The sequence below is a fragment of the Lithobates pipiens genome, unplaced genomic scaffold, assembly GCF_037356315.1.
Source record: "Lithobates pipiens isolate NorthernLeopardFrog02 unplaced genomic scaffold, aLitPip1_a1.2 Scaffold_28, whole genome shotgun sequence".
Taxonomy (NCBI): Eukaryota; Metazoa; Chordata; class Amphibia; order Anura; family Ranidae; genus Lithobates; species Lithobates pipiens.
The window spans coordinates 12,276,278-12,291,742 of record NW_027507789.1 but is presented as its reverse complement, the minus strand read 5'-3'; the positions used below and the strand labels follow the sequence as shown (position 1 = coordinate 12,291,742).

At 42.8% G+C, this 15,465-nt stretch overlaps 1 protein-coding gene across 4 annotated transcripts in view; it reads left to right on the top strand.

Moving 5' to 3' along the window:
• Positions 1–15,465, top strand: part of SDK2 (sidekick cell adhesion molecule 2) — an 876,954-nt gene that overhangs the window by 770,477 nt on the left and 91,012 nt on the right. For all 4 annotated transcript variants that reach the window (XM_077458690.1, XM_077458687.1, XM_077458688.1 and 1 more), the window contains exons 21-27: positions 942–1,133; positions 3,661–3,782; positions 5,190–5,299; positions 5,398–5,548; positions 7,552–7,789; positions 9,698–9,813; positions 11,985–12,174. In XM_077458690.1, coding sequence (XP_077314816.1) covers positions 942–1,133; positions 3,661–3,782; positions 5,190–5,299; positions 5,398–5,548; positions 7,552–7,789; positions 9,698–9,813; positions 11,985–12,174 — 1,119 coding nt within the window. The remainder of the gene's footprint in view (positions 1–941; positions 1,134–3,660; positions 3,783–5,189; positions 5,300–5,397; positions 5,549–7,551; positions 7,790–9,697; positions 9,814–11,984; positions 12,175–15,465) is intronic.

The following is a 15,465-nucleotide window of genomic DNA, read 5'->3' as shown; positions in this document are numbered from 1 at the left end:
AAACCAATGTTTTTATGGAGCTGATCCAAACTGAGAAACCCATGTCTTTATGGAGTTCCGGGCAATAGGAAATTATGGGGCTCCCGGGCAATAGAAGATTATGGGGCCCCCCGGGGCAATAGGAGATTATGGGGCCACACAGTATACACAGACACATACTGTCGAGGCTGGCAACCCTGATGGGGCCCCCTAGTGGCATGGGGCCCTCGGGTGCCCCAATGGTCAGTCTGCCCTAGAGCTAGCTTTGTATACAGGGGTAGAGTCATGGTGGAACAGAAAAGGGTTTATACCAAACTGTTACCACAAAGATAGTAAGGCACAATTGTCTACTGCATCTCTGTATGATGCAATAATAATAGGACCCTTCACTGGAGACACTTGAACTCCATCATTTGGAGAGGTGTGTCTACATACTTTAGGTAGGTCTGATAAATGTTCACAAATTTGTGTCCTTATAGTTTACATTATACAGGGACAAACCTGTGTTATAAGAATTGTATAGTTTGAAAGACCTTTCCTGAAATTGTCATGGTTCCCACCGCTGTACAGCCCAGTTGTCCTAAAAGATCATGAAAAGCTGTATTTCTCTATTGTCCAATGAAAGACTCAGACTTCCTAATTGTGAAGCCATGGGTTATGTTGCCACCTACAGGTGGAATTGATACTAGGCACAAAAAAAACTGTAGGCTAGCCCTAAAGGCTATAACGCCTCACACAAAACCATGCTCAGTTTTGTTTAGTGTCCTTTACAGGATGGAGATCTCCTCAGCCTTGCTGTGTTTGCGACTTTGTAAGATTTTCATCAGGTAAAAGCTGCTGATAGAATCAGGTCAAGTCTTGCTATACATAACAGAAATGTCTGTGTTGGCAATGGATTCACGCCGATTGTGGAAAGTGGCATGCAGGGAAGGGTAATGGTGTTTTTTGTTTTGTTTTTTTAGGATACAAGATCTCCTGGGAGGAATTTAACCAGACCAACACCAGAGTGACGCATTACCTCCCCAACGTCACCCTGGAGTACCGCGTGACCGGTCTCACCTCTCTCACCACCTACACCATCCAGGTGGCCGGGATGACTTCCAAGGGCCAGGGGGCTGTGGCCTCATCCACCATCTCGTCTGGAGTGCCTCCAGGTCAGTATACCGAAGGTCTCTTAAAAACAGTATCTAATATTTTGTAAAGTTGTGGAAATTGAAGCAACACCTATCCCCCTGGTCTTCTTGTGTTTGTATCTTTCCTCTTTATTACAGACGCAAAGCAGCATCAGAAACACTAGAGGGGACATATTTAAAGCTTACATCTTGTGCCCTTTATTAAAGATGTGCAAATGTTGTGATAACATGCTTGCTAATTTTGAATCTGCACAGGCATGCATTACATTAAGTTGAATAAATATGGAAGAGAGCAGTGTCCTCTTTGAACTCTAAGCAGTTTAGTTATAATACAAATTGTCGTACATTTGCATTGCGTTTGTGCGAATAATCCCTATAATGTGTCTAATATGTTTCTTTCCTATGATCATCAACTCCATCTAGTGGCTGTAATGTGGTATTTTCTCCCCCAAAAATACCTCAATAGGAAAAATACTATAGCATGTAGTAAAGTTGATGTCCCTTGAGCTGTAAATCAAAGCAGACCCACTATGGTGTAGTGTATGGCAACCTCAGCCCGGGCTCCAACCGGGTCATGCCCCCAACGTGTTTTGCTCCGCCCCTTGGAGCTTAATTATATTCCCCATGATTAAGCTGAGAGTGGAGGAGCGAACCACATTGGGGGTGTGTATCCTGGTTGGAGCCCGGGCTCAGGTTGCCATACATTACACCATGGTGGTTCTGCTTTGATGGGACATCAACTTCACTATATCCTGATGTCTGGAGCTGGGACAAGCTCCTTCTCCAGCCGGCACTCACTACTGGTGGACATAGGACTAGTACCCCTTCAAAGCGAATCCTGTAATATTCATATCCTTCATTTTTTTGGGGGTGGTAGCCCATAATAGCCAATACATAATAATTTGTGGGCCTGGCTGTCATTGGGTTTAATACTTTTAAGTTACTGGCCAAAAACGAGCATGCCACCGGAGCACCTAATCTGCCTACTTGTTTTTGGTGAGGGACTCAATGAGTATTGAAGACAGGGGATCAGTATGACAAAACGTAAATTTGAAGGTTACTGCGTTAACTCTTAGTAAGAAGAAGGAAGAGCTGCTACATAAACAATGTAACAAAAATATGAAGAGTGGATGATAAATAATGTAGCACTAACAAGTGAACATATATATCAGTATATAGGTGAGTAGTACAAGAATCAATGGTACAGAAATGACACAAATGGAAATGTGGAAAGTCCAATGGATGTGAAAGTCCTGAGATGGGCCGTATACGTCAACCAGCAGATGATGATAAATCAAAGATGGAATGCGCTGGCACTGTCCGGCAAAAGAAGCCTCAAGGATGTTACATCTTCAACCAAAAAAAGGGGAAGTATAGCTACTCTTACCGGAACAGGTGGATTCGAGTGTCAGCGACAACTAGTCATAAAGGCAGGGATGCCGAAATCGGCGAATCAACGGAACCAGTGCCTCCAAACAAGACTCCAGAGAAGTTGTGGACATCAACCAACACCGAACCTCAGATGAAGGGAACACCAGGGCTGGACCTTAGGCATAGAAAGACCAACTGGACGACAAAGGAACTCTCATTCGGGAAGTTATGTAAAGAAAAAAATGCTTCCATATGGTGTAAGGAAAAAAATATTTTTTTGTCATTTCTAAAAACCAGCATAAAAACGATAGGAATAAAAATTGTGATCACAGAATAAAAAATGAGGGCAATGCGAAGAGCAGAAAGCCAATCCCCACTCGTTTCGTCCCAAAGGACTTCAACTGCGGCAAAGTTGAAGTCCTTTGGGACGAAACGCGTCAAACTTGGCTTTCTGGTCCTCACATTGCCCTTATTTTTATTCTGTGATCAAAGTTTTTATTCCTATCATTGTATGCTGTTTTTTAGAAATAAAACATTTTTTTTTTTACCTACACCATATGGAAGCAATTTTTCTTTACATAACTTCCCTGGTGAGAGTGCCTTTGTGGTCCAGTTGGTCTTTCTACGCCCAAGGTCCAGCCCTAGGGTTTCCCTTAATCTGTGGTTCGGTTGGGTTGATGTCCTCAACTTCCCTGGAGTCGTGTTTGGAGGCCCTGGGTCGCTTGGAGTTCCATTGATTCACCGATTTTGGCGTCCCTGCCTTTATGACTCGTTGTCGCTGACACTCAAGTCCACCTGTTTTCCGGTAAGAGTAGATATACTTCCCTTTTTTTTGGTTGAAGATGTACCATACTTGGTGCTTCTTTTACCAGACAGTGCCAGCGCATTCCATCTTTGATTTATCATCATCTGCTGGTTGACGTATATGCCCCTTCTCAGGACTTTCACATCCATTGGACTTTTCACATTTCCATTTGTGTTATTTCTGTACCATTGATTAGTATGACAGCCAGGAAACTAGCATTTTTTGTAGTGATCACCAGTACCAGCCTTCCTATGACAGGTTTCCTTTAGGCTGTAGTAGTTTATTTATTCATGTGAGGACAGTTCAGCTTTGCTACAGAAATCCGGTCTGTCTGTATCAATTAAGACATTTTTATGTTCTCTCTTCCCATAGAACTGCCCGGAGCGCCAACCAATGTCGCCATCAGCAACATCGGCCCTCGTTCTGTCACGATGCAGTTCCGCCCGGGTTATGACGGGAAGACCTCCATCTCCAGGTGGCAAGTAGAAGCCCAGGTGAGGGCAAAGGAACTCTATTTTGGCTATACCCAGACTCATGTACAACTTTCTAATTAATTAGTAAAACTTGGATAGTGTAATTTATTTATTTTGTTGTGTTACCACCAAGGGTGAGCTGAACGTGGTTGGTTTTGGTTCAGGGCAGGTTTGCCATGTATGGGGTGGGAACTAGGCACTTCCCTGAGAGAGGTACCACAGCAAAATGTACTTTTTCACCTGCATTTGGTGGGGATTAACCATTTAAATACTGCTTAAAGGGAAACTTTAACATTTTAAAATGCCTTTGAATAATTATGATCGGGGGGTGTCCTGATCCTGCCTGCGCATCTTTACAAGGTGTACAACCTACTACAGCAACACTGACATTTACAAAGAAAAAAAAAATCTATGCCAGACCCCTATCCTATATGAGGGGTTGGTATGAAAGTTAATAGGGGACCCCCACATGAAAAAAAAAAACGGTACCTGCTTCCCCCTAAGGATATATATCAGACTCTTATTCTAGATATTGGTCTGGTATATATGTTCATGGGGGATCCCACATAAAGAGGTTCTCCCTAAAATTACTTGACAATTATCCTCGATTAGGGTCTGGTATGGGTTTTAGGGGGAACCCCACATGAAAAAAAAAAAAAAACATGAGATATGTTAGGTGGGAAGAATAGTGCCCCATCATTGGTATTAGTGAAAGGACTAGTACCCCATCCCCATTGTTGGTGTCAGTGGAAGAAATGCCCCCCCCCCCAATCATTGGTGTCAATGGGGGAAATAGTACCCCAATATTGGTGTTAGGAGGAGGTATAATGTCCCATCATTGGTATCAGTGGGAGGAATAGTGCCCCAACATTGGTGTCAGTGGGAAAAAAAAGTGCCCCATTATTAGTGTCAGTAAGAGGAATAATGCTCCTTTGTTGGTGTCAGTTGGAGGAATAGTGCCCAATCATTGGTGTCAGTAGGAGGAATAGTGCTCCATGATTGTGCCCTATCAATGGTGCCCCACCATTGGTGTCAGTGGGAGGAATAGTGCCCCACCATTGGTGTCAGTGGGAGGAATAGTGCCCCACCATTGGTGTCAGTGGAAGGAATAGTGCCCCATCATTGGTGTCAGTGGGAGGAATAATGCACCCTTTGTGGGCCTCAATGTGAGGTGTAGAAGCCCACCATTAGTATCAGTGGATGGAACACTACCTCTACGTTCATGTCAATGGAAAGAATTGTGTCCCATAATATGTATCAGCGGGAGGAACAGAGGCCTAAGGACTGGTTAAAGTCAAGCAAAGGGACGCATCTGGCCTGAAGACTGTAGTTTGGGGATCGATCTTCCATGGAAATATAGTATATAAAATTAGAACCAATGCCAGTCTGTGGGATTTCTCTATCTGTATCTCTGTGCTTCTGCTATAGGTTGGTACACAAGGGGAATCTGAAGACTGGGTCCTCATACATCAGCTAGCCAACGAACCCAATGCCCGGTCTATGGTGGTCCCGGGACTAAGCCCATACACTTTTTACAGGTGGGTGAATGTCTTCCTATTGACTTAAAAACACAAATTTCTAATTATGATTTTGATGGGCCTTTCTAACGTAATTTTTTATTTTTTTTATAATTCAGTTTTCGAATGAGACAGGTGAATATTGTGGGCACCAGTCCTCCCAGTCTACCCTCCAGGAGGATACAGACTCTTCAGGCCCCTCCTGATATGTTCCCAGCAAATGTGACCCTCCGCACAGCCAGTCAGACCAGCTTGTGGGTGCGCTGGGTGGTAAGTAGCACTTTTTTGGTCTTACTAGCATGAATTGTGTATGCGGTACAGCGAGGGTTAATATCGGGGTTACCGGAAAGGTTAGTATTGGGGTTAACAAGATTAGTGTGAGGTTTACGGCCCTTGGAGGATGAGTATTGGGGTTACAGAGGGGGGTTAGTGTTAGGGTTATAAGGAGGGTTAGTGTTTAATTTACAGAAAGGGTTAGTGGTAAAGTTAGAGAGACTAAGTGTTGGGAGGGTTAATGGGAGTATTCGTTTTGGGGCTAATGGCAGAGTAATATTAGGGTTGCAGTTAGGGTTAGTGTGGAGGTTACAGGGAGGGTTAGGCTTGGGGTTGCAGGGTGGATTAATGTTGGGGTTAGTGGAAGAGAATTGTCAGAGTTACATTAAAAGGTTAGTGTTAGGGTTACTGGGAGTATTCGTTTTGGGGTTATTGGTAGAGCAGTGTCAGGGTTATAGGTAGACTTAGGTTTTACAGGGAGGGTTAGTGTTGGAGTTGCAGGGAAGAGTAGTGTTGGGTTAATGGGAGAGAATTGTCAGAGTTACAAGGAAGGCTAGTGTTAAGGTTACAGGGTGGGTTAATGTGAGGGAAATGTCAGGGTTACAGGGTGGGTTTTAGATTATGGGGAAAGGTAGTGCTGGGGTTAGGGGGAGGGGTAGTGGTGGGGTCACAGGGAAGGTTAGTGTTAGTGTTGAGGTTGATGAGAGAGAATTGCCAGAGTTAAAGGGAAGGTTAGTGTTGAGGTTACAGGGAGCATTAGGGTTACAGGGTGGGTTGGGCTTATGGGGAGGGGTAGTGTTGGGTTAACAGAGAGAGGTAGTGTTGGGGTTAGAGGGAGGGGTAGTGTCGTTGCAGGGAGGTTTAATGTTGGGTTTAATGAGACAGAATTGTTATAATTATATGGAAGGTTAGTGTTGGGGTTGTAGGGTGGGTTAATGTTGGTATTAACTGTAGAGAATTGTCAAAATTACAGGGAAGATTAGTGTTGGGGTTGATGGGAGAAAATTAGTTACAGAGAAGGTTAGTGTTGAGGTTACAGGGAGCGTTAGGGTTACAGGGCGGGTTGGGCTTATTAAGGAGGAGTAATGTTGGGGGTCACAGGGAAAGGGGTAATGTTGGGGTTGATGGGAGAAAATTAGTTACAGGGAAGGTTAGTGTTGAGGTTACAGGGAGCGTTAGGGTTACAGGGTGGGTTGGGCTTATTGGGGAGGGGTAATGTTGGGGGTCACAGGGAAAGGGGTAATGTTGGGGTTGATGGGAGAAAATTAGTTACAGGGAAGGTTAGTGTTGAGGTTACAGGGAGCGTTAGGGTTACAGGGTGGGTTGGGCTTTTTGGGGAGGGGTAGTGTTGGAGTTACAGAGTGGGCTAATGTTGGGGTTAATGTGAGAGAATTTATCAAAGTTACAGGGAAAGTTAGTGTTGGGGTTACAGGGAGAATTTATGGTTACGGGTGGGTTAATGGGAGGGAAATGCTAGGGTTACACGGTGGGTTAGTGTTGGGATTACAGAAAGGGATTAGTGTTGGTATTTCAGGAAGGGTTAGTCTTGGAGTTATAGGGTAGGTTACTGTTGGGAGATCATGTAAGGGTAAGTGTTAGGGTTGGGGTAAAAGGGTGGATTAATGTCAGGGTTACCAGGGAGGTTAGTGTCAGGATTACAGGGTGGGTTAGTATTAGAGTTAAGGGGAGAGTAAATGTTAGGTTTTAGGGAGGATTAGTGTTAAGGTTACATTGTCGCATTCTCCTTTGCTATGAATTATGGAGAATTCCGGAGAAATATCAAGGTGGCGATGAACACAAGGGTTTGGGAACACAAGCAGAAGCCATGGCAGGGAGGTCCCAGTTCTGGGGCTCTTATATTTGAAGTCCACACATAGCTCATCCCACAAAAAACACCTTCTGTTCTCTGAGATTCTTCTTCTCCGTCTTCTTCTCTCTCTATCTCTTTGCTGATTGAAATATCAGAACCCCCCCAATGACACGTCTCACATTTTCTGCAGCCATTACTGGAGACGGCGTATAATGGGAACCCGGAATCTGTGGGCTACAAGATCCGCTACATGAGGTCCGATGGCAAAGGAGAGTCTTTAACGCATGTGATTCATGACCGGGTAGAGCGGGAGTACACCATCGAGAACCTGGAAGAATGGACGGAATACTCCGTACAAGTTGTAGCGTTTAACTCCATTGGGACGGGACCCTGGTGCCCCGCTGTGGTCGCCCGGACCAGGGAGTCAGGTAACGCGGCAATCTGTTTTTTTTATTTTTTTGTATTCTTTGAATTTTGTTGCTACCGATATATAATAGTTTGTTTTGTGTTACTAAAAGATTTTCTATGGCCTACAGCTAGGATCAGTGATCGGTCCCTGTGCAGAGATTGAGGGATCCGCAGAGGCTGCCTGTGGTCTCTGCTTCCACCTGATGTAAGGGGGGATTCTGATATAAGGAAGGACTGTAAAATAAAGGTGACTTTGATGTAAAGGGGGGGCTTTGACGTGGGACCCGTATATAGGGAGGGACTCTAAAGTAAAGAGTACTTTGATGTAAAGGGGGAGTTTGATGGGGACCCTAATGTAAGGGGACTTTGATGGGCTCCCTAAAGTAAGAGGGACTCTGATGAGGACCCCCTATATAAGGAAGAGACTCTAAAGTAAGGGGAGTTTGATGGGGACCCTAATGTAAGGGGGACTTTGACAGGGACCTTGATGTAAGGGAGACTTTGATGGGCACCCTGATATAAGGAGGGACTCTAAAGTAAAGAGAACTTTGATGTAAAGGGGGGGGGGGGGTTTGATGGGGACCCTAATGTAAGGGGGATTTTGATGGTCACCCAGAAAGAAGGAGGGACTCTAAAGTAAGGGGAGTTTGATGGGGACCCTAATGTAAGGGGGATTCTGATGCAAAGGGGGACTTTTATGGGGACTCTGATGTAAGGGGGACTTTGATGTGCAACCTGATATAAGGAAGGACTCTAAAGTAAGGGGAGTTTGATGGGGACCCTAATGTAAGGAGGACTCTGTTGTAAAGGGGGACTTTGATGGGAATCCTGATATAAAGGAGGGACGCTAAAGTAAGGGGGACTTTGATGTAAAGAGGAAGTTTGATGGGGACTCTAATGTAAGGGGGACTTTGATGGGGACCTTGATGTAAGAAGGGACTCTAAAGTAAACGGGACTTTGATGTAACGGGGCTCTGATGGGGACCCCAATGTAAAGGGATACTCTGACGTAAGGGGAGACTTTGATGGGGACCCTGATGTAAGAAGGGACTCTAAAGTAAGGTTGACTTTGATGCAAAGGGAATTTGATGGGGACCCTAATGTAAGGGGGACTTTGAGGGGACCCTGATGTAACAGGATACTCTGTAAGGGGTACTTTAATGGGCACCCTGATATAAGGAGAGACTCTAAAGTACTTTGATGTAAAGATGGAGTTTGATGGGAACCCTAATGTAAAGGGATACTCTGATGTAAGGCGAAATTTTGATGGGGACCCCGATGTAAAGGGGACTGATTCATTTAGAAAAGTGATTTTTGCTTTCAGCCTGTGGATATTTGTAATATCTGATGTGGCCCTTGTACTGAAACTTTTGGGGTCCCCTGCTCTGACTCCATGTACAAGAGGCAGACCACACACACAAGATGGGGCACAGCTGACCCCGGGCCTTCTCCACCATCTCAGTGTAACCGGCTGTTATGTTTTGAGGTACAGCCATCAGAAGAATGATAATATTATTTTTATATCCTATGGTATCAGCCTCCCCTGTATGGCTATTATGTGTTAAAAGCTTCAGAAATTGAAAAAAAAAAAAATATTATATTTTGGACACATTGGACCATTGGATTGGTTGGCAACCACGATTTTGGGCCCCCATGCGTTTTAAAAAAAAAAATTCCAGCCACACCTTCTGTAAAATTGTCTAGTAACCATCTCTCATTGGTCCTCTAGCATGTAATAAATAATCTGAGTAGTGCAGACGCCTGCCATGTTGAGAAAGTGGTGCCCCCTTTGCCCGATCCTGCTACAAGGGAGAAGGAAACAATGTAATTAAAGTGCATTTATAGGAAAACGTTTATAAACAGCACATTATATAATGAAACCTAATACAGCTCCCATAACACACCGACTGATTCTCTTCGTTTTCCAGTTCCCTCCTTCGGACCCAGCAATGTCTCCGCTCTGGCCACGACGTCCAGCAGCATATTGGTGCGCTGGAGTGAGATCGCCGAGTCCGAGAGGAACGGCCTCATTCTGGGGTATAAGGTGAGTGGCGCTGTGACCGTCTGTGAAGAGTTATAGTGTATGTGGATCCTGATAATGAACTTCCATTGTTTGCTCCCTTTGGCTCTGCTAACCGCTTGCCAGTCACGTAACTAGACTTGTGTAATTCATTTAGTTCCGAATTAATTTTTTTTTACAACTTTTGACAAATTTGTTGATTTGGAAACATCAAAATAACGAAAAACTCATTTAACAAATTTTTCTGAAATAATAACGAACTAATAAATTATAGGTATTGGAATTTCCTTTCAAATTTGGCTGTTCGTGTACGTAACGAATACAAATTTATCCGAAGTTACGAATTATCCAAAATAACGAATTCCGGATCTAAACGAATGAAACATAATGAATTAATAATAAATAACAATAATGTATTATTATTTATTAGTGCTGTTCCATTTGTTTAGATGCGGCATTCGTTAATTTAGATAATTCGTTTTTGTTACGTTCACTAACAGCCAAATTTGAAAGGAAATTCCATTATCTATAAATTTAATAGTTGGTTATTATTAGTTCTTTAAAAAAAAAAATCTTTCAGATTTTCTTTCGGATTTACAAAATTACAATATTACAAATTTATTTCTTAAATTCAAAATATCGTCATTTCTTAAATTCAAAATATCGTCATTTCTTAAATTCAAAATATCGTCATTTCTTAAATTCAAAATATCGTCATTTCTTAAATTCAAAATATCGTCATTTCTTAAATTCAAAATATCGTAATTTCTTAAATTCAAAATATCGTAATTTCTTAAATTCAAAATATCGTAATTTCTTAAATTCAAAATATCGTAATTTCTTAAATTCAAAATATCTTAAATTCTAAAATTTGTAATATCGTAAGTTCAAAAATTTGTAAATTTGTAAATTCGTAAATTATGAATTAAGAAATTCAGAATTTACGAATTTAAGAATTTAGGAATTAACGAATGACTCGGAAAAAAAAAAAAAAAAGAATTAAACAAAAACAAACAAATCTTTTTGGCAGTGCACATGTCTACACATAACCCATGTATGCAGCCTATATGACCCTCTCTGGGGAATGATCAGCTGGTCCCCCCTCTGTGGCCAATCAGCACGCATGCACACCCCCTGCTGTCTACTGCACGAAATGACCTACAGGTAGGTCGTTTTCGCGCAGTGGAGCCGACCTGCCGCAGTCTATGTACTGTGACTGGTTAGGAAGTGGTTAATGGACCACCAGGAGGCTGTTTTAGGGGGTTAGTTATCCTATTAATAAAATATATATAGTGAAGCTTTCCTAAAACCCAAACGAAATATCAAATGTGTAAATAATATAGATACATAATCCTAATAAAAATAGGAATAGTGAATAGGAATCCAAGATGGCGCCCAAACTCCGCTCATTGTAATGACTTCATTTAGCTCCTCCCGACGCGTTGCGTCCATAACGGGCTTTCTCAAAGGTATATTATGTGCGCATGTATCATATTTACTGCATACACACACCTTATATTTGTTTAATTATGCATTTGTAAATGAGTCACTGAATGAGTTGATGTTGCAATGCAGATATTTTTATTAAGATTCTGCCTTCATATTAATTGCACATTTGTTTGATATTTATTTTGGGGTTCAGGAGTGCTTCACTATATTTTTTATATAGAGAAGAGAAGAGGGAAAGTGTTCTGTAGTCCTAACACACTTCCTGTGCTAGGGTGACAACATTGCTCCTCCATAGATACAGTACAGTAAGTGTTGTCACCATAGAACAGGAATTGAGTTACTGACATAGAGCACATATGCTGCATTTTGCAAAATTGCGCACAGCCTATTTTTTTTTTCATGCATTGACAACCCATTCAAAACAAATGGGCTGTCTTATGCATTGTGCTTCAACAGACCAAAACCATGTGCATTGCAGTGGTGTGAATGGGTTTTAATGGCTGGATATTGGCTTATTCTGCACCCTGGAGAAACTATTTAAGCAACGCGACACCCTTTGGATAGAACTGGGAAATTCTGGTTGGGATGTCTTGCCACTTGTGTCATTGGGAATCCACAGAAAATAGCATGGCTGTCTACTTTCCAGCAGCCACATACTGTACAACAGAAGCTTGAGTTTCGGGTTGTGTTGGCTTTCAGTAGCATTTTATTTATTTTTTTAAATGCGTCCATGTGTTGTCTTCCAGATTCTTTACAAAGAGAAGGACTCGGATAATCCGCCTTATTTCTGGCTGGTGGAAGGAAACGCCTCTCGCAGCGTCCAGCTGACCAAGCTGGGGAAGTACGTGCTGTACGAGATCCAGGTCTTGGCCTTCACCAGGATAGGAGATGGCGTGGCCAGCACCCCGGCTATTCTGGAGAGAACTCTGGATGATGGTGAGATTGTAGGACCACAGAAGATGTAATGAGAAGTCGTATTTAATGGGAACTGTTTTTTTTTTTTATTGGTAGCTGTACTTTTTATGCAAGAGCAAGGCCTATCCTTTTATAAATGTGCACTTTGTTACAGTTAGGGGAGAAGATTGATTTTAATACATTTATTTTCAAGCATTCAAAATGGATAGAAAATATCAATCATACTCAACCATTTACAAAAAAAGTATATACTGGAGCAGCGGCTGTTCCATGGAAATTTTATAAAATCTTGCTGAACTTGTACAAAAGTGGTCCCATAGTTCTTCTTGACCACTGGTCTCCAGTTTGCTCACTTTGCTTGCCTATATTCAGCCTTTGGGGCACTAATTCTCCACTGACACCAATGATGGGGCCCAATTTCTTCCACTGACACCAATAATGGGGCACTTATTTTGCCCTGAGACACCATTTCTCCTTCTGACACCAATGATTGGGCACTATTCCTCCCACTAATAATAAGCCATTGTTTACTCCCACTGACACCTATGATGGGGCACCATTCCTTCCACCAATGATAAGGCATTGTTTACTCCCATTGATGCTAGGGCATTTTCCACTCACATGGACAGGTTGGCCCCCCAAAGTCTAAAAAACAGTAAACTGGTCCTTTGCTTAGAACGTTTGGAGACCCCTGTTCTTGACTGAAACATTGCTATTTGAGAACTCCAAGAATTTCAATATAACAAAAATACAATTACGTGCTTTCCAAAATGTATACTTTTTTTTATTAAACCAAAAACATTCCATAAAAGAGTTATTTAATGAGTTCACATTTCACATAGTTCAGGAATAGAACCCTCATAAGACAAGTTTGTAGACACCTAACCATCACACCTGCATATGCTTGTTGGACATTCTGTTTGAGAATCTTAGATATTAATATGGAGTTGTCATCATCCCTCCATGGCAATTCATGTGGAGTTGGCTCCCTTTAAAGTGGAGAGCCATCCTGAAAAAAAAAAAAAAAAATGTAAAATTACAAAAAAATCTAAAAAAAAAAAAAAATGAAAAAATTTTTTTTTTTTTTTACTTACCAGAAATGTCTGTTGCTAGGCACATAATCCTAATCTTCCTCCTCCGCGGAGATCTTCTAGTCTTCTCTCCTCGTCACGTTGTCTTCTGGGTAATGGGTCGCGCTGTGTTCTGGGAACTGTGTGTTCCAGAACACAGCGCGTCCCATTCACAAAGCGCTGCGCGACTCGCGCATGCGCAGTAGGAAACAGGCAGTGAAGCCGTAAGGCTCCACTGCCTGTTTCCCTTAGAAGGAATGGCGGCACCGGGACCCGAGAGCCGAGGGACGGGTCGGCCTCGGGCGGCAGACATCACGGGCACCCTGGACAGGTAAGTGGGCTTATTAAGTCAGCAGCTGCAGTGTTTGCAGCTGCTGACTTTTTTTTTTCTTTTTTTTTTTTTTTTTAAACGGCCCTCCTCTTTAAGGTATAACAGCTTCCATTCTTCTGGGAAGATTTTCTACAAAATTTTTTGAGGGAGTCTATGGGAACTTGTGCCCATTCATTAGGTCAGTTACTGGTGTTGAATGAGAAGACCAGTGGCCAACACATCTGACCTCACATTGGGCACCAAAAAAAAAGACCTGGCACACAATCAGCATTCTAATGTATTCCAAAGGTGTTCAGTAGGGTTGAGGTTGGGGCTGTTTGTAGTTCCTCCACACCAAACTGGTCAAACCATGTCTTTATTGAGATAGTTTTGGAATGAATTGGAGCACCAATTGTGAGCCCGGCCTTTTTTTTGTGGTGCTCAATGTGAGGCCAAACATGTAAACCAGGTCTTATTTGCTGGAAAAGGGTCTTCCCCAAACTGTTCTCCCAATGTTAGAACACAACTGTCTAAAATATCTATGCATGATGCTGTTTTATGCTGTTTTATTCTTCCCTGGAGGCACCTGAACCCTATCATATGGAGGGGGAATCGTATATATATGTTGGACCATATAGTGTACCATTAATGGTAACAGGGTCATCCAACTCCAAACTGATAGCCCTTGTACACACGGTTGGAGATTCCGACGGAATGTGTCCGATCGGACCGTTTTGTCGGATAATCCGACTGTGTGTGGTCTCCATCGGACTGTTTCCGTTGGAGTATCCGACGGACCAAGTTTTCCAACTTCTCGGTAACATGGTCCGATCGGACATACTCCGATCATGTGTAGAGAATTCCGATCGGACAAAGTGCCACGCATGCTCAGATCAAATTCCTACATCAAAGCTATTGGCTACTAGCCTGAAGGTAGTCCCATCGTAACGAAATAACGTCATCACGTTCTGAACGATCGGATTTTCCGATAACTTTGTCCGACCGTGTGTATGCAACAGTTTCGGACAAAATCCGTCGGGAAAAAATCCGTCGGATTTGGTTGTCGGAATGTCCGACCGTGTGTACAAGTGCATAGAGTTCTTCAATCACGAGCCTTCAAGGGCAGCTGATAATGTTGAATGAGAAGACCAGGGTCACATTGCCATTCCAGTACATTATAAAGGTGTTCAGTAGGCTTGAGATCAGGGCTCTGTGCAGGACACTCCAGTTCCTTCACCCATTACATCTATATGAGCTTGTTTGACATCCATTCCAAAACCATGGCCATTATGAAGTTTATACCCCCCCGGCCATTAATATGGAGTTTTCCCCTTTGTAGATACAACATCCTCCACTCCTCTGGAAGAGCTTTCCATAAGATTTTGGAGGCAGTCTGGAAATTTTTGCCCATTTGTGAGGTCCGGTGTTGATGTTGCATGAGAATACCTGGCCTCACGTTGGGCGCCAAAAACAAATACATGGCCTACAGTCAATGCTCCAGTTCATCCTAAAGGTGTGCAGTAGGGTTGAGGTGAGGAAACTCAACCAAAAACTGGTCAAACCATGTCTTTGTGGTGCTGATTTTTCCCTCGTGGCATTCGTTGGGCATTACTACCCACCAAAACATGACCCGTTCTTGTGAAGGGGGGGGGGGGCAAACACACCAACCTCCCTGCAACTGTGTGCAATGCATGGGGTTGTGGTATGGGCTTTTAGGGGTTAAAACAAACAGTGAGGAGGGTGACATGATGCCCCCTCAAAATTGATCTTCTGCAGATTGCATTTCAGAGGTCTAATGCACCATTTATAGTCACATTAGTTGCATTTTCCCTGTAAATGTTATTTGTGACAAAGAATCAATATAGTAGAAATAATTATATAGCACTTTCAGTGGTTTCTCTTGGAACCGATATGAATATGACATATTACGTG